We start from the raw sequence: 25278 nt of genomic DNA, 5'->3' as shown, positions 1-25278 counted from the left end.
AGATCTAATCTATATGGGAAGTATAAAAAGACAAGATCTCCTGAGTAAATTGGGAGCATGGGGACCTTGAGGGAGGATTGAAGGGTGAAGGAGAGAGGCAGGGAGGGGAGCAGAGAAAAATGTAGAGCTCAATAAAAAATCGATTTGAAAAAAAAAACTTTGAAAAAGAACATGCTTAAGTGCCTCAAAGTAAATCTGAGTTGAAGAAGAGAGGAAGAGAAAGGGGAAGGAGAAAGAAGGTCAAGAGTATGGAGGGAATAAAACAAGAAGTTAATGTTGATCAATTCTGTAGGACAACAGAGAAGCCATTAATTTTTAAAATGCAAAGGATTAAATATTTATCCTTATTTTCATATATGAACTAATTTTAGGATAACCAAACTGGTTAAGAGAAATCTTTTCTATGAAAGTTTCCACCCTGGAACGGAGGCACCTGCCTGTAGGCCTGTCTAGGAAGAGGCTGGAGAAGGAAGGGTACAGGAATCTGAACACAACCTGGGCAGCAGAGTAAGACAATGATCAGAGGAGAAAAAGGTATTTTAGCCAATAACAAAAGGAAAATCATATACTTGGAACAATACTACTTTTTATTAACCATATTAAATAACAGACATAAATAATTGGTTGCTACCAGTGCTAATGACACAAAGGAGTTACTATCGCACATTGTGACAGAAATACCAAAGCTATTTCCCGTTAAAAACAAAATATGCCTGGCCATTGTGGAGCACACCAGGCACCGGCTGGTCTAAGTTCCAGGCTAGCCTGGTCTACATAGTGAGTTCCAGACAGCCAGAACTACATAATGAGATCCTGTTTCAAAACAACAACAACAAAACAAAACAAAACAACAACAACAACAAAAAAAACAACTCAGTCAGGAGGTAATTTTTTTTTTAATCCCACTGTTTGGGAGGCAGAGGCAAGTAGCTTTCTGGAGTTCTAGACCAGTTTGGGCTACAGAGCAAATCCCAGGACAGCCAGGGCAAAAAAGATTTTGTCTTGAAAAGCCAAACCAAGCAAATAAACAAACAAACACTCTCATAAACTTGAAGGATCTGAATGTATCAACTCACAGGAAACACAGGGAACAGAGGAACAGCCAGTAAATTTGGCACTTGGGAAACTATTTGACAAACACTTTTATTCAATGAACAAGTTTGAAAATAAAAGTAGCAGTTAAGAAAATTTAACCAGCCAGGCATGGTGGCATATGAATTTAACCCCAGCACTTGGGAGGCAGGCGGATCTCTGTGAGTTTGAGGCGAGGATGGTTTATAGAGCTAGTTCCTGGATAGCCAGGGCTACAACAAGAAAACCCTGTCTCAAAAATCAAACCAAACCAAAAAACTACTACTAATCCCTTTTAATAGGTATATTAAACTCCTGTGATCTATTCCTTTAAGCCCTAAGGGTAATATATCCACACATAAAATGTATGGGATTAGCTTGAAGGTAACAGTGGGCCAAGCTAGGTGGACATAAAATATTAGTTGAAGTTTGATAAAAGTACATTAAGTTCATTTCTGTACTTTCTGTACTTTTTGGAAACTTAAATTAGCAACACTGACACCTCAGATAAACCTCATTGGCTATACAACTGCCAATGTACAAAGCTGAACTTTCCCATAATAGAAAGTAGAAGAAAAGTTCATTACAACATTTTAGCTCAGATGCGAACTTCTCTAAGTTCTAATAGTTCTAATGTGGAGTCAAATGTCAACCATTCTGAAGCAATCTTCTGATTCAAACATGTGACCAATTTCCTGAAAGCTGTGAGGAAGTAGCATAAAGAGTTAAATCAGGAGTTGTGTCTGCTCTTAGTTGATCACACCGATTCTATATTCTAATACTTCATATTTTCATAATAGAAAAAGAATGGTAATCATGTCACTAGTCAACTACTGTACAAATAAACAGAAAGAATATACTCACCCAGGCAGGTTCTCAAAACATATTACGTTAGACACAAAATTAGTTACCTCAAACTAGGCACCGAGGACTCAGGCTTCTTAAAAGTAATTGTATAAGGTTGAGGCTGTAGCTTACTTTGTAAAGCCCCGGGTTTGACCCCCAACATAGGATAAACTGGTAAATGCCTATAATCTAAGCACTTGAGAGACAGACAGACACAGGAGGAACGGACATCAAAGTCATCCTGGGCTATATCATGGGTCCAAGGCTAGTGTGGCACACAGGAGACCTTGTCTCACTAATAACAATTATGATGCTAGTGATGATGATAGTTTTCTAATTCCTTTTTGAAAGATTTATTTATTTTTAAATTGTGTAGCTCTGGCTGACCTGGAACTCACATACAATCACTGGCCTCTTCAGTGCTAGGGTTTAGGGCATGCCCCACCATGCCCAGTTTTTTAAAACTAATTTTTAAAAATTAATATATATACAAAGATGGATATTAGTTTGAAACGGCCTTAAGAATGAAGTTCTGACAATTCTATAGAATGGGCTAAACTTGAAAATATTACAAACTAAGGACAAAGGAGGCACAAACCTATGATTCCCCATTTAAGATATGCATAGCAGGCAAATCCACAGAAACACAAAATAGAGCAGAGGTTCCCAAGGTCAGGAAAGAAGAAGCAATAAGAAAGGGAGGGGAACAGAGAAAAATACATAGCTCAATAAAAACAAAACGAAGAAATTATTTTAATTGGTTCAGAATTTCTTTCAGGAGACAGAAAATGTTTTAGAAATGAATATTGGAGGTAGTTAGATTAAAATTTGTAAATTTGCTTTTATGCCACTGAATTATATGGTTAAAATAGGAAACTTTGTCATGTATATATCCCAAAATGTGAACCTTTTTAAGAGATGGTATGCATGTTACCGCTGCTCTGGTAACATAGCAACTTCACTCCCACCTCCTCTCATTGCATTATCCACAGATCTCAAGTGAACTCAGATGAGGGCAGATTCCACCACTACACCATAAAATTCTTCATAGAACCTATCACAGTTTCTGCTTACATAAAAACCTCCAGCCCCAATGGGGTGGTGGTGGCACACACCTTTAATCCCAGCATTCAGAGGCAGAAACAGACAGATCTCTGTGAGTTTAAGGCCAGCCTGGTCTACAAGAGCTAGTTCCAGGACAGGCTCCAAAGCTGTTTTTGAAAACCCTGTCTTGAACACAAAAAAACAAACAAACAAACCCTTCAGGCTTTAAATGTTCAGTAACTATCTGTGGAATTCATGAATGAAATTTAAGAAGGCTTGAACTGGTATAAACACACAAATTATAGAAGTTCAAAAAGATGCTGATAGCAGTGACCATGCTACTACAAATGACCTCTCTCACCCATGCTCCTGTATGTAACACTAATAAAACTCCCTCCCTCCCAAATGGGGATGTGAAAGGGGACCTAGCTGGTGGGGCGGGGGGGAGATTGATGGGAAAGGGATAATGTTCTTGTACATGGTAAAGATTTGTCACTCATATTAGTTTAATAAAACACAGGCCAGCAGCCAGACAGGAAGTATAAGCAGGGTGACCAGAAAAAGAGAATTGTGGGAAGAGTCAGTCACCAGCCAGACGCAGAGGAAGCAAGAGGAGAATGTCTCTCTGTGAAAAGGTACCAAGCCATGTGGCCAAACATAGACAAAAATTATGGGTTAATTTAAATTGTAAGAGCTAGTTAATAATAAGCCTGAGCTAATAGGTCAAACCGTTTATAATTAATATAAGCTTCTGGATTTCTTTGGGACTGAATGGCAGTGGGACCAGGTGGGACAAAAACTTTTGTCTATAGGAGAGGTAATGTGGAGGGGAAAGATGTAATTGAAATATATTAGATAAATGTATGAAAATGTCATGATGAAACCCTACTATGTCTATACACCAATAAATACATTAAAGGAAGAATACTGATGGGGCAGGGTTGTAGCTCAGTGGAAGAGTACTTACCTAGCATGTATGAGGTTGATACTGTGTTTAGCACCCCACCACTCCCTACTTCAAATGCTGCTATATTTTTGACATCTAAAGGCCTATAAGTGGGGGCTGGAGAGATGGCTCATTGGTTAAGAGCATTGCCTGCTCTTCCAAAGGTCCTGAGTTCAATTCCCAGCAACTACATGGTGGCTCACAACCATCTGTAATGAGGTCTGGTGCCCTCTTCTGGCCTGCAGGCATATACACAGAATATTGTATACATAATACATAAATAAATATTAAAAAAAAAATAGGCCTATAAGGCAAGGGTTTGGCCCTAGATAGAGACTATTAGGAGGAGGTGGAACCTTGAAGAAGTGATTACTGCTGGAAGGATTTAGATCACTCTAGTCTCTTTTGGTTTGATTCTCATATGCCATGAAGTGAGCAGCATGCTCCCACTTCATATGACCAAGGTGGAAGTGAGGTAATAACTGTAAATGACATAAATGATAATGGCTTTACTGGTACAACATATTCATGATAATGAAGTCTATAATGATATTTCAATTTGAAAATTAGATTAAAAATATTAGCCGCATATGACCTCAGCCTTCCTCTCTGTCTTTTTGGCCCTATGAATCCAACCCATCTCTTGCTTTGTTTTATCTGAGATAGGGTTCTAATTCCTAGGAATTGAACATCTTCCTCCTGAAGAGGCCAATTCGGATGCCAAGATTCTGGAATAATAATAGTCACATCTGCAACTGTGTCTAATAATCCTTCCAATATAATGTTATTTATTAGTACTCCCAGCTTTGGTCTCTGATCTTTTATAGAAGGTTGTCAAATATATGTTTTATATATTTTTTTCTTTTCTTTTTGGTTTTTCGAGACAGGGTTTCTCTGTGTAGCTTTGGAGCCTGTCCTAGAACTAGCTCTTTTAGACCAGGCTGGCCTTGAACTCACAGAGATTCACCTGCCTCTGCCTCCTGAGTGCTGGAATTAAAGGCGTGTGCCACCACTGTCTGGCACATTTTATGTTGGAATTTTGATTCATCCTCCATGGTTATTCTATCATCTAGAGCAGTATGGAATTTTACAACAGGCACTGGATTTTTCTAAATTTCCTGGGGTGTTTCTTCCACAGTGACTGAGAATGGCTGAACCACTTTTGACCCCCCAAGGATTTTTCCAATGGTAACTGGTTGTCTTGTTTGTCTCTTTTTGATCTACATTCATTGATCCAATCTCAGCCTTTGATTTTAAGCAGGACATCATTAAGGCAAGCAAGACATTCTTCAAAAAAAAAAAAAAAAGGAAGAAGCTAGCACTCAGGAGGCAGAGGTAGGTGAATCTCTGTGAGATCGAGGAAAGGCTCCAAAGTTACACAGAGAAACCCTGTGTTGAAAAACCAAAAAATAAAGTGAACACAAACCAACCATAAAATTAGGTAAATCCTCCCACTGTATATTCTAAATTAGGTTTCCATACCTAGGAACTATTGCTGTTAGTGTGTGTCACTAATAACGTAAAATTCATTGACATTCATTATATTTACTAAGGCTAAGTAATTATCTCTGCTTTTAATACTTTTCATCAAATAGAGATTCAGTACTTGGGGGTGGAGAGATGGCTCATTATTAAAAGTGCCTGGTACCAGAGTCCAGTTCCCAACACCCATAGGGGGTGGCTTACAACTGTATATAAATCCAGCTCTACATACACTTCTGGCTCTCTCCACACTCTACAGTGACCACACACATACACCCCTAAAAATAAAATGAAGAAACCTTGTCCTCATTAAGCATTAATTAATAAAAAAAATAATAATTAATAAAAAAATTAAGTTAGCACACAAAGTAATGGGTTTCATTGTAGCATTTTTATATGTATTTTTCCCCTCAGGTACCCTCTCTCTTTTTATTATATTTTTAAGATTTATTTATTTAAGTTATGTGTATAAGTGGTTTGCCTACATGTATGACTGTGCACCAAATGTATGCTGGTGCCCACAGAAGTCAAGAGGGCACTGAATCCTCTGGAACTGAAGGATGATTGTGAGAAGCAAGGGCTCTTAATTGCTGAGCCACCTCTCCAATTCCTAATATAGAATTGCCAACCTTGACGGAAGCTTTCTGTTTGGCATCAGTTGATCTAGCCACACAAATAACTTTTAAAAGAACAAAATTAAATAGGGGCTGGGCGGTGGTGGCGCATACCTTTAATCCCAGAACTTGTGAGGCAGAGGCAGGCGGATCTCTGTGAATTGGAGGCCAGCCTCAGCCAGGGAGGGCTGTTACACAGAGAAACCCTGTTTTTTTTTTTTTAAAGATTTATTTATTTATTATGTATACAACATTCTGCCTCGATGTATGCCCACATGCCAGAGGAGGGCGCCAGATCTCAGTACAGGTGGTTGTGAGCCACCATGTGGTTGCTGGGAATTGAACTCAGGACCTCTGGAAGAGCAGCCAGTGCTCTTAACCTCTGAGCCATCTCTCCAGCCCCCGAGAAACCCTGTTTTGAGGAAAAGAAAAGAAAAAGAAAAGAAAAAGAGCAAGCAAGGAAGAAATGTATAGGTAGCCTCCTCTCTCTCTCTCTTTTCAAGACAGTTTCTCCGTCTGTTCTTGAACTAGCTCTTGTAGACCAGTCTGGCCTTGAACTCACAGAGATTCCTCTGCCTCCTGAGTGCTGGGATTAAAGGTATGCACCACCACTGACTGCCCAGCTGGTAAACTCTTTTCTAGCACGTTCCAAATGCCTTCTGTTATTCTAATAATAATTTTCATAATAATCTCCTCAAATCTATAAAACATACAACTAGAATAATGAATCTGTATCTCGTGTTTATAAAAGAGCAACAGGAAACACGACAGCTCTTCCTGCCTTTCACAATCAACAGACTTAACAAATAGCATTTCCTTTAGAGTTCCTTCAAAGCACAACATGATTGCTGGGCTGAGGATGCAGTTTTGTGGAAGAACACTTGCTTTTAGCAAGTGCCAGGCTCAGTGTTCGATCTGTAGAACCACCAGTGGGAAAAGGCACCAACATGTGCCTTTAAAACTATCTCTTTTACAGCTGGACAAAAGGTTTAGTGGTTAAGAGCATGTACTTCTTTCCTAGAGGATCTGGGTTTAATTCCCAGAACCTACATGGTGACTCACTTCAGTTCTGGGGTTCTAATGCTCTCGTTTAAACTCCACTGGTACCAGGTACACAAATGGTTATACATCATACATGCAGGAAAAATACTTATACACATAAACATATACATATACCCCAGAACCAAAAAACTTGCTTCTAAGTTATGGTGCCAACTCCTGCTTTAATGAATTAGAAATTTAATTTATTTCTTTTGTTTGTTTGTTTGTTTGTTTGCTTGAGACAGGGTTTCTCTGTGAGAGCCCTAGCTGTCCTGGAACCAGCCTTGTAGACCAGGCTGGCCTCAAACTCAGAGACCCACTTGCCTGTGCCACCCAAGTTCTGAGATTAAAAGTAAAATTAAGAATTTTTAAAAACTTTATTTGCTTATTTATATGTGTGTGCGCTTATGTATGCACACCCATATGCTCATGCGTACACGCTTGTGTGTCCGTGCAAACGGATGCCATGGTATGGGCGTGGAGGTCAGAGGTAGAGGACAATGTATGGCAGTGGCTCTCTCCTTCTACCACAGAGGTTCCAGGGACTAAACTCAAGACATTAGGCTGGGCAGCAGACACCTTTGCCCAGTGAACAACCCACTGACTCCTGAGGTAACATCTGTATCTGATCTTTCCTACATGCTTTTATTTCCTAAGAACCTTTGAGGAAAAGAAAAGTTAAGGGAATATAAACATAATGAACTAAAGAGTTTAAATTATGCATGCATAATTTACTTAAAGGAAATTTAAGTAAAACATCAAGAGAATGATTAGGAAAACTGAAAAATAGGATTATTACAGAACTATGTAGTCTGAAATCAATACAGCAAGGAAGCTTAGTTTATACAGAGAATGGTGGATATTTTCACTAACAATGTTGAAAATGAAATAAATTCTCTAAGAACAAACACCGTGTTTATTTAATCTATTTGTGAAATACATGACTATTTTTTTTTTTTTTGTTTCTGCAATCTAGTTTGACTGGGAACTTACAATCTTTCTGCTTAAGCTTCCAAAGTACCAAGATTACAGGCACGGGACACCATGTGCAGCCTTGTAACTACTTAAGGAGTCTTTTGCCTTGGAAGTATGCAGTAAGTGGCCTAACAAATTCTTCACTGATTAGGCACATGTGAGTCATATTCTTAAAAGGTTTGACATAGCATCAAGATGGCGAGATTAGTTTTAGTCAAATATGAAAACGCAGATCTTACCCACATGCAGGCCTCAATTCTAACTTTTGAGATGATACTCCATAAAGAAACAGTTCCTTCAGTGCCTTCTTCATCTGGACAGATAATCTGGTCAGGATAGGGTGGCTCAGGGAAATTAACTGAATTGCATTCATAAGCAGCTAATGTAACTGAAGCGATATGTGGGCCCTAGAAAACAAATATAAGAAACCTTTGATGAGAAATACTAATTAAAAAGGAATTTTGATGCATGCTATTTCAACATCACATTAATCACTATGAAATACAAGGAAAACAGTGCTTTCAGAGAACAAGATTCTGCATAAACACACATTCTAAGATGCAGTTAGTAATTGGGTAAAAGAATCTCTCCCAACCCAGCTCTAGGCAACCTATCTAATTTTTCACTTGATTTATATATTATTTATCGAGAATTACTTGTCAGAAGGTAATCCTTGTAATAAAACTTTTCTTTTACACACAATTTGAGAATACCTACCCTTTCCAGTCAGTTCCTAAAAAAGATGAAACATGTAACCACTTATCAATAAGTTGTACTTTTATTAAAAGAATTTTCCTACAGCAACTTTTGTGACATTCTGCTTTTATTTTGAACATAAATTATTAAACATAAATTATACTATATTTATATTTAGATATAGGTGAATCCTAACTGCACATGATGAGTCATCTGCATGAAAATCAACTGCAGAGGGTTGGAGAGACGGCTCAGAAGCTGAGAGTGGACACTGACCACTCCTGCAGACGACCTGACTTCGGCTCCTGTGCTCACAAACGCCTCTAACTCCAGCTCCGGTGGATCTGATGCCCTCTCCAGTCTTCGGTAGGTACTTGCATGCCTATGTGCACGTGCACATGAGCACACACATGCACATACACACAATTACAAATAAAATAATTTAGACAATCAACTGCAGGATTGGTAAAAATAGGGGGCTGATGAGATAGCTCATGAATGTCCTTGTTGTGCAGACCCAACTAAGTCCTCTGACTTGGTCTTTGTCTCTCTCTTCCTTCCTCCCTCTCTCACATACACACTAATAATAAATAAAATAAATACAAGAATTGGTAAAACTGTAAATTCCCACATGCCCTAAGCATAGACTGGTGGCTGTCTGTTAGTATATAATATATAGTAGCCATTATCTGTTAAAAGAAAAATACTTTTATTGAACAGGATTATATACACATGACATTTTGTTACTGACCATATTGTGTGACTATTTCTGAATGTGACAGTTTCTAGCAAAGATTTTCCCACTGACTTTTCATAAGTGATTCAGACCTAAAAAAGGTAATCATTATGTATTAAAGCCCTTTGAGGTCAGAGAATAAATGAATTTGTGGTTTAAAAAGTCAGCTATATAAGATGTACTGACGAAAATGAAGCATTTCAGGGGCTGACAAAATGGTTCAGAGGGTAAATTCTGCTGTCTTGCGTTCCGCTGGCAGAATCTACACGCTAGAAGGAAAGTGACACCTACTAGTTGTCTGCGATTTCCAAGTGCACACGGATACATGCGCTTGTAAACAAACTCAAGTTCTTAAGAAAAAATAAATTATCACAGAAGTCCTACTTATTACAAAGATAACAAATTATTTACTTATTTAAGAATTACTCATTTTTTTTTATATATATACACGAGTATATTGCCTGCATGCACCGGTATGTGTTTGGTGTATGAGAAGGCCAGAAGAGGGAGATGGATGCCCTGGAACTGAGGTTAAGGATGGTCATGAGGTACCATGTGGGTGCTGTCAAACACATCTGGGTCCTCTGCAAAAGTAGCAAGTGCTGCTATCCGCTAAGTCATTCTCCAGTCCCCAAGATTTATTTCTATTACTTTAATTATTCGTACTTATGTGTGAGTATCAGCACATGAATGCAGGTGCCCAGAGAGGCCAGAGGCATGGGATTGTGTGCGTGGAACCAAACTCTGGAAGCATAGCAAACACTCTCAAATACCTTTCCAACCACTCCTTCCATGTTTACTTACTTGTTTGTTTTTTTATACATTGGTTTTTAAGAAAGATGTTTAAAAATCTACTTGACCTTTTTACTTTTTAGTCTTTGCTTCTTATTTTTTTCTTGGATTATAATTCTTGGAAATTCTTATATAACAATATTCAAAATTTAAAATGTTGATGGTTTTAAAAACAAAAGTTTTTTTTGTTTGGTTTTTCTGAAGACAGTGTATCTCACTATGTAGCCCTGGCTAACCTCAAAATCACAGATACACTTACCTGCCTCTGCCTCCCAAGTGCTGGGATTAAAGGCCTGTGCCACCACCCATGGCTAAAAAAGAATATTTTTATTTTGCCCTTTTCTTTTAAAAATTTGTTTATTCTTTGGCAATTTCAGATATGAATACAATATTTAGATTATATCAACATCCCAAAAGTCCTCTTAGGTACCCTCAACTAGGTTTTTAAAAATCATGCTTAACCATGAAAACAAAGTTTTTGTTTTTTTCTTAAAAAAAAAAAAACAAAACATTATATGTAGAAAATAGATTCTACAGTCGGAAGAAAAAGGATTATTTTCTAATCCTATCAAAAAGAAAACAAACATAACAAAATTCTGAATTAAAAGTTTAGATAGTCTTAACTCCAGAGTAACAACACAATGACATCTAGCAAATCCACTATAAAAACAGTAATTACAATCAGGCATAGCGCTTGCACCCTGAATTCTAGGGCAGCCCAGGATACATAGTGAGATCTAGTTTCAGAAACAGATTTTTTTGTTTTTGTTTTTTTGAGACAGGGTTTCTCTGTGTAGTCCTGGCTGTACTGGAACTGACTCTGTAGACCAGGCTGGCCTTGAGCTCACAGAGATCTGCCTGCCTCAGCCTCCTGAGTGCTGGGATTAAAGGCATGTGCGACCATTGCCCAGTCAAAAACAACACTTATAACATGAGAAATCATGAGAAACACATGATGGCAGTAATTAAAAAGGAAGAAAATGCAAGAGGTGACTGTTCTTTTTCCTTTGGCTACAAATACAGCTGGACTTTTTTTTTTTTTTTTTTAAGGGGGTGGTGGGCGAGTGTAAATCAGAAAATAAGGCACCAATGGTTTGGAAGTGGTTCAGCTTCCCAACACTTGGGAGGCAGAGGCAGACGGATCTTTTTGAGTTTGAGGTCAACCTGGTCTATAAGAGCTAGTTCCAGGACAGGCTCAGAAAACTACAGAGAAACCCTGTCTCAAAAAAGAAAAAAAAAAAGTAAATTCTCAACAATTTCAGACTTTTCCATAAAGGTGACTGTTCCAGGCTGAGGGTATACAAAGTTGCTAAAGGCCTGCCTAGAAGGCACAAGGCCCTGGGCTCCATCTCTACCATGGAGCAGGTGTGGTGACTCACAGGACTGCAATCCAGCACTCAGAAGGTGTAGGACAAAGGACAAGAGGTTTGTTTATTCCCAGTTACCTAGCAAGCTCTGTAACAACCTAGCCAGGCACAGTCTACCTAAGGAGTTTCGGACCAGCTGGGGTCACACAGTGAGACCCTCTTTGTTCATTCATTCAACAGTGGTTCATACTTCCCATAGCCATTCTATTAAGTCATTATTACTCAGCTTAGAGGCAGATGTGGTGGTTTCCGGACAAAATGAAAGCTACAGCTTGGCTAACAACTCCATCCTCTCCTTTGTTCATTTTCACAGGTCTTTTGTAGCCTACACCTCGACATTTTAGGTTAGACGGCTTTTACTGAGAGGAAGCCTTACTCTTCAACTTTATACTTAATCGTTGCAAACATAACTAACAGGAATGAAGTTTACAACAAACAAGCAAGAACAAATGTGTTTTGAATACAATTCTTCAGAAAATTACATATATTCAAGTCACTCATGCTCTCTTTATAGAGCTGGGACTGAACTTGGGGTCTCACTCATGTGATGCAGGTGCTCTATTACTTATCCTTCTAGAATCCCTGGACCCCAAACCATCTTTCTTTCTTTTTTTTTTTGGATTTCCGAGACAGGGTTTCTCCGTAGCTTTTGGTTCCTGTCCTGGAACTAGCTCTTGTAGACCAGGCTGACCTCGAACTCACAAAGATCCGCCTGCCTCTGCCTCCCGAGTGCTGGGATTAAAGACGTGCGCCACCACCGCCCGGCTCCCAAACCATCTTTTAAGCATAATTTTTAAAAAGTGCAGCAGACCTTGAGGGAGGGGAAACTGTGGTCTGTATGTAAAATAAATGAAAAAAAATGTAAAAAAGTGCAATCCTCATCAACGTATTGCATGAAAGTCATACTTTAGCTATATGAAAGAAATAAGTGAGCCAGACTAGAAATTATAGCACAAAAAACTAGAATCGAAAACTGAACTAAACCCCTAAACCCTTCCCTTCCCAGGGTTCTTATTTTTTCTGAGACAGGGTTTCTCTGTATTCTTTGTGCTGTCCTGGAACTAGCTCTTGTAGACCAGGCTGGCCTCATACTCACAGAGATCCACCAGTCTATGCCTCCTGAGTGCTGGGATTAAAGGTGTGCGCCACCACCACCCAGCTCTCCCCATGGTGTTTTATCATAGCAAGAGAAACCCTAACTAAGATACCCACCTTTCATTAATCGATAGGGTAAGTAGAATAAAAATTCAGATAGACACAGGAGATTTGAACAACAAAGATGATATAGCAAGGTCAGTACAGGAAATACTTTTAGGGAAAAGTGGCAAAAAGATTTTAAGGTTTTATTTTGTTTTTACCAAATTCAGCATAATCTTTCTAATCCAACAAGAAAGTTTAGCTATTTGTGACACTGGACATCTGGATTTGCTTCATTTTGAAATTCCATATCTAGTCTCATAAATTATATTTATTACACAATATTTCCCGAAGTTTGATTAATGGAATAATTCTGCTTTGGTCAGGATAATACACATAGCACTTGCTCAAGCAAGTCCCTTGGGGTGAGAATACACCAAACTTAGATAGGAAGGTAGAATTTCTAACAGGAAATATTTCTTTGTGAAAAAAGGTATTTCCGTCAGGCAGTGATGGCGCATGCCTTTAATCCCTGTGCTTGGTAGGCAGAGGCAGGCAGATCTCTTTGAGTTCAAGGACTTCAAGAACTGTTTCACTGAGGAAACCCTATCTTAGGTATTTGAAGTTGTTTTTGCAGCTATGGCTCGGGCTGACCTCAAATGACAGATTCTCCCGCCTCGGCCTCTCAACTTCTAAGATTATAGGCATGTGCCACAGACTCAATTCTTTTTACACAAATTTTAAAAAGTTATATTCCTACAATTTATATTCTTTCCAGAGTAAAGTACAAAGAAAAAACTTACAACTTAAACAATTCTGTGGGATCTTTATACTCTGGCTTTAGTAATAGTTAGGTACTATTCTAAATTAAATTCAAAAAAGAAATTTAAGCCTTTATTTTTGTTATTTAGAGACAAGTTTTCATTGTGTAGCCCATATTCACTAGTGAGATTAGGATGGGTTCCACCACATCTTAAAGAATAAAAACCTAATAATAATAATAATAGTTTAAATTTTTAAAAATTCCATGTATAATGGAGCGGGGCCAGAGGAAACCTGTGCGTGGTGCTTTGCGCCCACCATGTGGTCCTGAGGATGAAACTCAGGTTGTCAGGCTTGGTGGTACAGTACACCTTTACCAGCTGAGACACTGAGATGGCTCAAAAACACTTCTTTACAAGTGATTATTTCTAAGATCATGTCAAACAGAACTACTGTAATCTGGTGGTCAAAAGAAAATTTAAGTTATGCCTTGCTATCTATGAAATATCTATATAAGTCCAGAAAAAGACCTTTTGATGTCACAACACAAATTAAGTTTTTCACAAGGAGGCATGAATATACATACTTCAATAAGTTAAAATGCTCTAATTATAAAATTATGAAATAGTATGTGTATTTCTACTTTATTTCAAACAAACAAACTTCCATTTTCTGGGTTTTGAAACTTCTGAGTTCTTTGTATGGACAGCAGAGCAGGTCATAACTTACTACAATCACACCCCTCCTTTGGTGTGGAAGGCCATATTCTTACCAAGTTTCATTAAACAGAATATGTAACCCTGGAAACCACGGAGAGCTGGAGATACCTTTGTGTTTACTTTTAGGGCTGGCTATCTTTTAAAAAATGAAATTTAAAATGGTTATACTAGTTAACTAGGAGCTAATTTAGTCAAGCCTCTTTGTACGATTGTGTGTGTGCGTGTGTGTGAAAGTACTCCTAAGAAGACAAGCTGACAGTCTTACACTCAAGGCGGCTGTCTTAAAACTGATAAAACATTCCTAAAGAGTGGCGTCGCTCCATAACATCTGTGAAGTCAATTATAGCTGAATCTATCATCTACATACAGAAGTTAAGTGAGATCCCAAAGGCAAAATTTCCAATTAGTCTGTCTGGAAAACTCAGGGCAAAGGTAATAAAATTGAGTCCTGTGCTGATTCACTGGGAAAACATGTGTCTGCCTCACTGGTTCACCAAAGAACAAAAGGACGGCGCTGGCCCGGACTCTGCTTCATCAGGGGCATCTGGGAGATAAGTAAGTGCAAGAAGATGATAAATGGTTGTCTGGATGACATGCAGTCTTTTCTTTCTTTTTTGAAGTTCAACTTTTAGGGGCCTTTAGAAGCCCTTTCTTCACAGGAACTCTACTCCCCCAATGATGAAAACTATTCATTGCTTTTCTCACCACCATCTACTCAGTCAGAAAACAACTTAAAGTTACGATTCTCTACAGCAAGTGATTCCCGGGTAGAACACAGAACTAATTTCTTTTTTGTTTGTTTGTTTTTTGTTTGAGATAGGGTTTCTCTATAAACCTATCCTGGAACTAGCAATTGTAGACCAGGCTGGCCTCAAACTCACAGGGATCCATCTGCCTCTGCCTCCCTAGTGCTGGGATTAAAGGTGTGTGCCACCACCGCCCACGCAGAATCGATTTCAAGTAGACACCAAAAACTGACCTGCTCTTTTTTTCTTTTTAAATTTTATTTGTTTGGGTATTTTGTCTGCATGCATGCTTGTGCCCAGAGAGGTCAGAAGAGGGTTTCAGCTCTTGTGGGACTGGGATTACAGGGGATTGAGAGCTAGCTGCCATGTGGGTGCTGAGCCTCTGGAAGAACAACAGTTAGTGCTTTTAACCACTGAGTCATCTCTCCAGTCCCCAGACCCATTCTGATTCTTTTGGTCAAGTTTTAAGCCAGACCCCAGGTCTCTATAAAATCAGTATGGTATCTCTAAACACAACGACCTAGGCATTAGTTAATGTGAATGCCAGGTCTTTATATATGTTAGTAATTTAACAAGGTATAATTAGAATTCTGTCTTATCTTCCTAATATAACAAAATGTTTAAAAAATGTAACAATGGTTGTGCTACCTAGGACAATAATATATAATTATATTTTAAAAGTATAAGTACATAGCTGCTAGCTAAAACAAAAGAAGTGCACACTACAGTATTAGCTCATACACCTTTTGGAAGGCATTTGATTGTAATGGATTAGTACATATAAAGGCAGACTTCATGTAACACAGTCAGAGGTAAATACTGAGACCCTTTCTCAAAACAAATAAACAAACAAACAGGCAAAAAACAAAAGAAAGCAACAACAAAAACTGAACTGTTTTGTTTCTCTTGTTGAGGTGCTGGGGTTTGAGCTCAGGCCCTCTAGCATACTAGCGACATGCTGCGACATGCTAGCAACATACTCTGTTGCTGAGCTTCATCCCTCTTCTCAGCAAGTTTTGATCATAAGTTGGCTTAAGTATTCAGAATAAATGAACTACATGTTTATGTAGGGCTATTAAAAAAAGTCAGTGCAAGCTGTTTAATAACCTACTCTTTTAAGTACACAGTTATAAATAATCGCTTAAGAGTGGGAAGCTATCCAGTCTGCACAAACCCCTATGTCCTAGAGACCTTGGTTTTTGCCTTTGATGTGGTGATGCTATGAGAATACATGAGTCATTCCTTGGAGAAAGACAGGGAGAAGAGCTATAATGCCCTCGTTCATCAAACAAAGGAAAATAGCTTTTTTTTTCCCCCTAAAAAGGGGCTGCTGATCTTCCAGGAAGAGTTCTGACTCAGAGTGTTCATGACCAGTCACCATACCTATAGAAGTCAATATTAAGTGACCCCAGAATCCAATGTGGGAGAATTTCTTCCTTATCTGTATTGAAGAACAAGCAGGTGACCAAGCTCTACAGTAATCACCGGAAGCAAAAATGAAAGTGAAGAAGAGAGCTAACGGTTTAGTTTTGAGAGAATTACCTGTCAGGGTATTAACAAAAGAGCATTCACTAAATTAAACTACGTCCCCACTTGGTTTTACTCCATATCAGTGATTTTTCCCAGATACTGATTTTTAGCAATAAGGAATCAAGAGTCACAGGACCGTGGTGACACATGCCTTTAATTCCTGCACTCGGGAGGCTGAGACAGGCGGATCTTTGTGAGTTCGAGGCCAGCCTGATCTACAAGAGCTAGTTCCAGGACAGGCTCTGAAGCTACAGAGAAACCCTGTTTTGAACACCCCACCCACCCAAAAGGCATTAAGAGTCAAAAGGCTCCAGACACATATGTACCTAAGGAAACACAGCTTTAAAGGAGCCAAGGTACTGAAGGAAATACAGAGCCATCCACAGCGATGTCTATACAAGAGAAAACAACAGGCCAGACTTTTAGTACTTTAGAAATTGTACTAAAAGGTACAATTTCTGCCCCATTTTAAAATAAAACCGCCCAAACTTAAACATAAACAGGTGTCTAGTAGCAAATCTTTCACATCTTTTTAAATTTAATTTCTACCAGAGTTACAGGTTTTTGTTGAAATGATGATATTAAGACTATGTCTCTTAAGTAGACCTTTTCAAAGGATAGCATCTAATGATTATGATTTTTAATAAAAGTTGGGTCAATTTTATAATATACTCCATCCTTCCACACTGCGTTTAGAAGGGAGAATGCTAATGCTTCAGGCACATAGAATTTTTCCTACTTTGATCCCCAAATATTAAAAAAGGCCAGGAGTGAACTGTGTTAAAGAGCACTGTCTGTAAAGCTAGCGTCCCTTCAGTTAAGGATCCAGTGTGCAGAACTGGGCTGCGTAAACTGCAGGAAACTGTGCCACCTAGTGTCAAAAACTGTCCATACATCACACAAGATGAGATTAAATTTTAGCCAGTGGAATTATTTCTTTTTGCTGTTGCTGAGATAGGGGCTCATGTAGGTTAGTGGACGCTAGAACTTCTCACGTAGCTGAGGGGCCTCCAATGTGCTGAGATTATAGGCATGTGCTACCATACTCAGTTTTCTTATTTAAATATAAGACTTTATAAATCCTTAACAGCACACAATAGACTATATAATCACCTTCTTGTCTGATAATTTAATTAATATAATTTACCTATATATGAAGGAGTGTGTTTGAGATACATTAGCTTAAAAGAGTGGCTGGACTGGACAAAAGAAATTCTAAGGAAATAAGTCAGATTACTGGAACTTAAACTACTTCCCACACGTGAGCTCTTAGAATTTGAAAGTTCACAGGAGTCTGTTCTTGGTTGGGCACTTCTCTCTGAATTTTCTATTTTTCTCCCCCTTGCCAGGACAGGGTTTCTCTGTACAGTCTTGGCTGGCCTTGAACTCAGTGACTTGTTCACCTCTGCCTCCAGAGTGCCATGATTAAAGGCATGCACCATTACTCAGCATGAATTTATTTTTATTTTTAGAGACAAAGATTCATTAAGCAGCCAAGGCTGTTAAAAATAGCTAAGGGCGGGCTGGAGAGGTGGCTCAGAGGTTAAGAGCATTGCCTGCTCTTCCAAAGGTCCTGAGTTCAATTCCCAGCAACCACATGGTGGCTCACAACCATCTGTAATAAGGTCTGGTGCCCTCTTCTGGCCTTCAGGCATATATGCAGAAAGAATATTGTATAATAAATAAATAAATAATAAAAAAAACCAAAACCAAACAAACAAAAAAGCTAAGGGCTGGGAGCTCAGTGGTTAAGAATACTGGCTGCTCTTCCAGAGGATCCAGGTTCAATTCCTGGTACCCACATGGCAGCTCACAATTGTCTGTAACTCCAGTTCCAGGGATCTGATGCCCTTACACAAACATGAAGGCAAAACACCAATGCACATAAAATAAAATATGTATTTAAAAAAAAGAATAGGTCAGGGTGGACTATGGATGTAGTTAGTAGTAGGTCATTTGTAGTAGTAGATCATTTCAAGGCTATTGGTTTGATCCCTAGTACTAAGGGAAAAGAACTGCTAAAGCATAAAAATTGAAAATGATTGCCTGCTTTAAAAGATAAATTGAGAAGCCAGAGATTGCTTAGTGTTGGCAAAAGCACCTGCTGCACAAGCCTGAAAACTTGAGTTTAGTTCAATGAATCCGTGTAAAAAGCCAAAGACAGCGGTGAGCACCCTGGTGAATGGAAGGTGAAGGTGGAGAAAGAAGAATTTGCAGCAAAGCCACAGAAACAACAAAACCCGGCATCATAGCCAGCTGTGGTGGCTCACGCCTTTAGTCCCAGTACTTGGGAAGCAGAGGTAGATAGATGGATCTCTGTGAGTTCGAGGCCAGCCTGTTCTACAAAGTGAGTTCCAGGACAGTCAGAGCTAAACAGAGAAATTCTGTCTCAAAAAACCAAAAGCAAACCAAACCAAAATAGAACAAGAGTAATAATAAAAACAAAAAACAAAACAAAACAAACAAAAAAAACCCTGCCTCAAAATAAGGTGAAATGAGAGAAGTGACTGCTGAAAAGTTGTCTTCTGACCTTTCCACACGCACTGTGTGACATGCAAACCCTAGCGGTCTCCAGTATTTCTCCTTCTCTTATACTCTCTCTTTAAAAATCAAAAGACAAAACGCTGCAGCATAGTGATATTAATTAACATAGCTGCAATAATTTTTCATGTACTAGATATCATGCTGGAAAAGAAACATGTTGTGTCATCATATGAGACAAGTACCATCACTATTGGAGTAGACATTCCGACGCAGCTACTTGCCTGTGTTTCTCATAATCAGAACTTCTGTATACTCTTTACTATTAATGGGTGGAAATCCAGATGATGTGGTATACACCTATAATCCCAGTATTTGGGAAGCTGTGATAGGAAGGTGAGTTGTGAGTTCAAGAGCAGCCCAGGATATATATATATATATATAGATATAGATAGATATAGATATATATATATACATATATTTGTGGGAACTAATTCATACGTATAAATATACAAGTCAATAGGAAAAAGGCTAGCTGATAATTACTATGTTGAGGACTGTGGAAAACTAATAGGAAAAATTAACATTTTTAACTCTCATGCATTCACTGACCCTTTAAAAAGCTGTTTAGATTTATTCTGTATGTATTCGTGTCTTGCTTGCATGCATGTCTATAACATGTGCTTGCCCAGTAGTCAGGCCAGAAGAGACACTGGATTCCCTGGAATTAGCCTTACACACAGCCCCACCCACTAGTCTTATGTAAGCAAAATGTATAGACATGAATATAGAAAAATAACAAATCATGTCTCCAAGCAAAGAGATTCACTTGATGGCTTGGGTTTTGGGTAAGGTTGTTATTGGCAAACATACAATACATGACTGTGTTAGGGACGCCACCTAATGGCGACAATATCGATGCACTCAGACAAAAAAATTCTAGAAGAATAGTTTTCTTCTCTTTTTAAAAAGATCTTAAGATTTATTTTATTTTACATGGATAGGTGTTTTTTGTGTGTATGAGAGACTGACGCCTGTGGAAGCAAGCCAGCAGAGGGCATTCTACTCCCTGGAACTGGAATTATGGAACCCAGGCCCTCTACAAGCGCACAAGTGATCCTAACTGCTGCGCCATTTCCCCAGGCCCCTAGAAGAATGATTTCAAAACACTTATGGACCACAGTCTTCGGAGCACGTGACGACTGTGGGCTTTTCTCACCAGGAAAAGAAAAACAAAACAAAACAAAGCAACAGCTTATCCTCCTAGACACAAAGTACAGTGTTTAGGAAATCACTGGTGATAAAGAGAACGCGCGACCTAACCTAGTGCTCCTACTAAGCACAGAGCCACACTGAGGATATGCATTTGCTTTCCCTTAATGACCCTCTGTTTTGTGACCACTTACATAAACAGCAACAGTGCTTAAAGAATGATGAGGGTTCCAATACACCCCAATTTCAAGTAAAAATCTTTCAATTAAAATTAAAATAAGGATTGGGAGGCAGAGGCAGGTGGATCTCAGTGAGTTCGAGACCAGCCTGGTCTACAAGAGCTAGTTCCAGGACAGGCTCAAAAAAAAAAAAACCCACAGAGAAACCCTTTCTCGAAAAAAACCAATTAAAATAAGGAAATCATTCATTAACTGAAAAATATGACTTTTTAGTCTTTTTTTAATATTTTTATGATTTATTTAACTTTATTTTATATGCATTGGTGTGAAGTGTCAGATCCCCTGGAACTGATCTTCAGACAGTTGTGAGCTGCCATGTGGGTGCTGGGAATTGAACCCGGGTCCTCTGGAAGAGCAGTTAGTGCTCTTAACCACTGAGTCATCTCTCCAGACCGACTTTTTAGTCTTTTAAGTGACCATTTAGTATAAATTTGATCATAATTAACAAAGTATAACCCCCAAAAGGCGACTTTCACTGTGGAAAACAGTGGATATGAAGTACAATGCATTTTCATATTACTTTCAAGCCATGACCTTTAGTAGATGGGATTATGACAAAGAATGAATTTAATCTTTAGTCTTTAAAACTGGATTCTTAATCACTTATTTTACTACAAAGTCTGCACAGAAGGCTACTTTCTTACCACAGTTGCTTGGCCTCTAGACTAAGGGTTTTATGAGTGTAAGAGAGAGGAGTCTACTTCACTAGCACAAAAGATAGGACACAGAACGCCAATGTCATCACTTCTAGGTGAGGGCTAAGTAAAGGCTCATCAAAGAAAGATATGTAATCAGAACCTTCCCAAACACAATTAAATTCCATAGATATAGATAAAATAAAATAAATAGGCCCAGCATGGTGGTGACTGTCTTTAAGGTGGAGGCAGGATAATTTCTATGGGTTCAAGGTCAGCCTGGTCTATGCCTGAGTTCCAGGACAGTCAGGGCTACACAGTTAGACCCTATCTCCAAAAACAAAAAGAAACAACCAAACAAAAAAACAAAAACCAACCAAACAACAAATGGAGATTCTTTTTTTTTTGTTTTTTTTTTAAAGATTTATTTATTTATTATGTATACAACATTCTGCCTTAATGTATGCTCGCAAGCCAGAGGAGGGTGCTAGATCTCAGTACAGATGGTTGTGAGCCACCATGTTGAACTCAGGACCTCTGGAAGAGCAGCCTCTTAACCTCTGAGCCATCTCTCCAGCCCTCTTTTGTATTTTTGAGACAGGTTTCTCTGGAGCCTGTCCTGGAACTCGCTCTCTAGTACAGGCTGGCCTCAAACTCACAGAGATCTGCCTGCCTCTGCTTCCTTAGTGCTGGGATTAAAGGCATGCGTCACCACTGCCCGGCTCAAATGAAGATTTTTAAGGATTTTTAGAAGGTTCAGAGGACCCTGTGATCCCAGCAGAGGCAGATGAAGGCAGGACTCTTTGAGTTTGAGGCCAGCCTGGTCTACAGAGTGAGTTCCAGGGCTACACAGAAAAACAAAGAAATAATGAAATGGGTATGTCTTTGGAGGGTGTGTGTGCATGAGTGCTATGGTGCCTATGCAGAGATCAGAGGAAAAAGTCAGGTATTGACAAGCACTAAAGAAACTAGGAATGTTAAACTTGCAGACAAAGATTACAACCTGTTTTCAGAGTAGAGGTGGTTAACAGTCTGGTGACCTTTGCACTGTGTGGCCCAGGCCACACCAGATCCTCCCCCAGACCCTTATCATAAGATTGTTTTCCCCAATCAATCTATAGCACCTATCTTTATGGAAGATGTCACATGTACTTTACATAGTTTCAACATGGGATTGAAATAATTATCACCAGGAATATTTCAACAAATTGTGCTGTGCTTAAATATGCCTAAAAGAAGTTTGAATGAATACCAGCTACTAAATTGTGTTAAACAAAACTCATGTGGATGGACACTGTTGGCCATAGTGGTCACAGAGACCCCCTGCAATTAAGGATAAAAGTCTGTTACAACTCAGAAAGAAAACAGCAAATTAAAAAATCTTCCCAGCAGTGGCTGAGTTCCGCGATAGCCAAGGCTACAAAAGACACCTTGTCTTGAAAAACCAACCACCCAACCACCAAACTTGATAAAAAGAGGGGCTGGGGAGATGGCTCAGTGGTTAAGAGCAAGTGCTGCTCATGCAGAGGACCCAGGTTCAGTTCTTAATATCCACACGATAGCTCACAATCATGTGTAACTCAGTTCCTCCACAGGCACCAGCCATACACACGCAGTCAAAACACTAATATACATTAATTAAAGCTGAGGAAATTCTAACCACATTCCAAAACTGGCACACTGATCAAGGGTAGAAGTGCTGAAAACAAAGATTTTACTTTTCCTTTACATTAATTCTGCATTAAACTTCATTTTTTTTTTTTTTTTAAATCCTGGAGGGACAGCCGTGGGTGCTGGGAATCGAACTCTCATATTTTTGGCTGTGAGCCTAGCCTTTAATGGCTGAGCCATCCCTCCAGGCCACTGTTACTTTATTATTATTATTATTATTATTATTATTATTATTATGTGGGTCTGTGTGAATGGGTCTGTGTGCGCTATGGCACATGTGTGGAGGTCAGAGAGTAACTTGAGGGAAGAGTCAGTTCTCTCTTTCAACCATCTGGTCTAGGGAAGAACTCAGGTTCTCAGGCTTGAAATGAGCCATCTGGGTGGCTTTGTATGTTTGCATGCTTCTAGATCTTTTCCTAAATACCTAGATCAGAGGTGATGAAACAATAATGCCCTCATATAAAGACATTTTACAATTTATTCATGTTTTTAATACATATATAATAAGAAATAAATTTCCTTGCTTCAAATTTACTTTTTAAATAAAATCTAGGCAGCTGGGCATGGTGGTACACACCTTTAATCCCAAAAGAGGCAGATGAAGGCAGGACTCTTTGAGTTTGAGGCCAGCCTGGTCTACAGAGTGAGTTCCAGGGCTACACAGAAAAACAAAGAAATAATGAAATGGGTATGTCTTTGGAGGGTGTGTGTGCATGAGTGCTATGGTGCCCATGCAGAGATCAGAGGAAAAAGTCAGGTATTGATCCTCAAATTTCACTTTGTTTGAGACAAAGTCTATTATTTTCTGATACACACTAGCTGGCCCATGAACTTCTGGGAATTCTCCTGCCTCTATCCTTATTGCCCCATAGAAACACTGAGATCACAATACTACCCCATCTAGCTTTTCATGCATTCTGGGGATTCAAACTCAGGTCTTTACCCACTGAATTATCTCCCCAAATTTATATGAAAACAACAATTATATAGGTGAAATAACTATTACTTCAAAATCTAAAATTGAAAGTTTTCTGGTTGAACTAATTTAAGCAAACAACCATATCTGCTTAACTGTTTCCCCCCTTTTCTCTGTTAATTTTTCAGCTCCAAAGGAACCGCAGAGCGTGACAAGCAGTTGAATTTCAGGTACTGGTTTTAGGATCACAACACTTACCAAACACTGAAGCAATTTAAACAGATTTTAGGACTGTAGCTTCTGAAGAGAAAGCACCAACAAAGACAGAAGAATCTCCTTTGTTTTTGCTCATTGAAAGAAAGTCATTCTTACCAGATACAGCAGAAAGGTGTGCAATCCTGTTCCAAGCCCAACCGAGGACAGAATCCCCAAGCCTATCCAGTAGGCATACAACAGAAACTGCTTCTCTATCCGCTGCACATACTGGAAAGAAAAGGGACAGGAGATAAACCAGAACACTCTGCCCAGAAACACGCTACAGTAACCACCACCCACTGACCAGTCAGTTCAACAAAGCTTGGAGGAGCTGAAAAACATTTAGACAAAAAATTCCTTGACGAGGTCTCACACTGTTAGTGTACGATAGCAGAGAGGACACAAATCAAAACACCCCAAACCAAACCAAACCAAAATCCCAACTCATTCAAGCAGAGTAAGCTGACATAAGGGAAAAACAAAAAACAAACTATATATTAAAACTATGTATTAAGGTAATCTTTTTTTTTTTTTGTCACTTCTTGAGACAGGATCTCATATTGTAGTCCAGCCTGGCCTGGTATTTTTTTTTTAATTATTTATTATCGTATCAGTGTTTTGCCTGCATGTATATTCTGTGTGAGGGTGTTAGACCCTGGAGTTGTAGACAGTTGTGAGCTGCCATGTGGGTGCTGGGAATTGAACCCGGGTCTTCTGGAAGAGCAGTCAGTACTCTTAACCTCTGAGTCATCTCTCCAACCCTGGCCTGGTATTTTTTACATATACCAGGCTAACCTTGAACTTCAGTTGATCCTCCTGCTTCTACTTGCTGAATGGTGTGATTATACATATACGCTACCATGCCCAGCCTAGTATACTGATGCTAAGAATAAATACTTTAAAGTGACTTAAAAATTACAAACTTTAAGAAAACATAAGACAGCATTAAAGGGACAGTTATATAATATCTGTGAAGAGAAAACTTTAGGAATACACAAAACACAATGATAAAGAAAGGCGGAGGGCTGGAGAGATGGCTCAGAGGTTAAGAACACTGGCTGTTCTTCTAGAGGTCATGGGTTAAATTCCCTGCAATTACATGGTGGCTCACAACCATCTGTAATGAGATTTGGTGCCCTCTTCTGTCATGCAGGCAGAACACCATGTACATAATAAACAAATAAATCTTTGAAAGAAAGAAAGACTCTGCAATGTCATGTGATCACAGGAGCAGAGAATACTCAGTATCTTACCTGTTGGTGGGCTCCTTCCACATAATACGTAGCTATAAGCACAGCAAGCAGCAGTAAAGAAGTCAACACAATGCTTTGACGATGCCATAACCTTAAAAACAAATAAAAACAT

At 38.9% G+C, this 25278-nt stretch overlaps 1 protein-coding gene across 2 annotated transcripts in view; it reads right to left on the bottom strand.

Annotated features, from left to right (window-relative positions):
- Window positions 1-25278, bottom strand: part of Vmp1 (vacuole membrane protein 1) — a 97367-nt gene that overhangs the window by 54003 nt on the left and 18086 nt on the right. For both annotated transcript variants that reach the window (XM_041664480.1, XM_041664481.1), the window contains exons 4-6: window positions 25167-25257; window positions 24031-24141; window positions 8259-8426 (exon numbers count right to left, since the gene is read on the bottom strand). In XM_041664480.1, the coding sequence (XP_041520414.1) occupies window positions 8259-8426; window positions 24031-24141; window positions 25167-25257 (370 nt within the window). The remainder of the gene's footprint in view (window positions 1-8258; window positions 8427-24030; window positions 24142-25166; window positions 25258-25278) is intronic.

This window comes from Microtus oregoni, unplaced genomic scaffold (genome assembly GCF_018167655.1).
Source record: "Microtus oregoni isolate MIOR12 unplaced genomic scaffold, Mior012 000015F_ref0000493, whole genome shotgun sequence".
NCBI lineage: Eukaryota > Metazoa > Chordata > Mammalia > Rodentia > Cricetidae > Microtus > Microtus oregoni.
The sequence above is the reverse complement of the archived record's forward strand: the minus strand, read 5'-3'. Positions and strand labels throughout refer to the sequence as shown.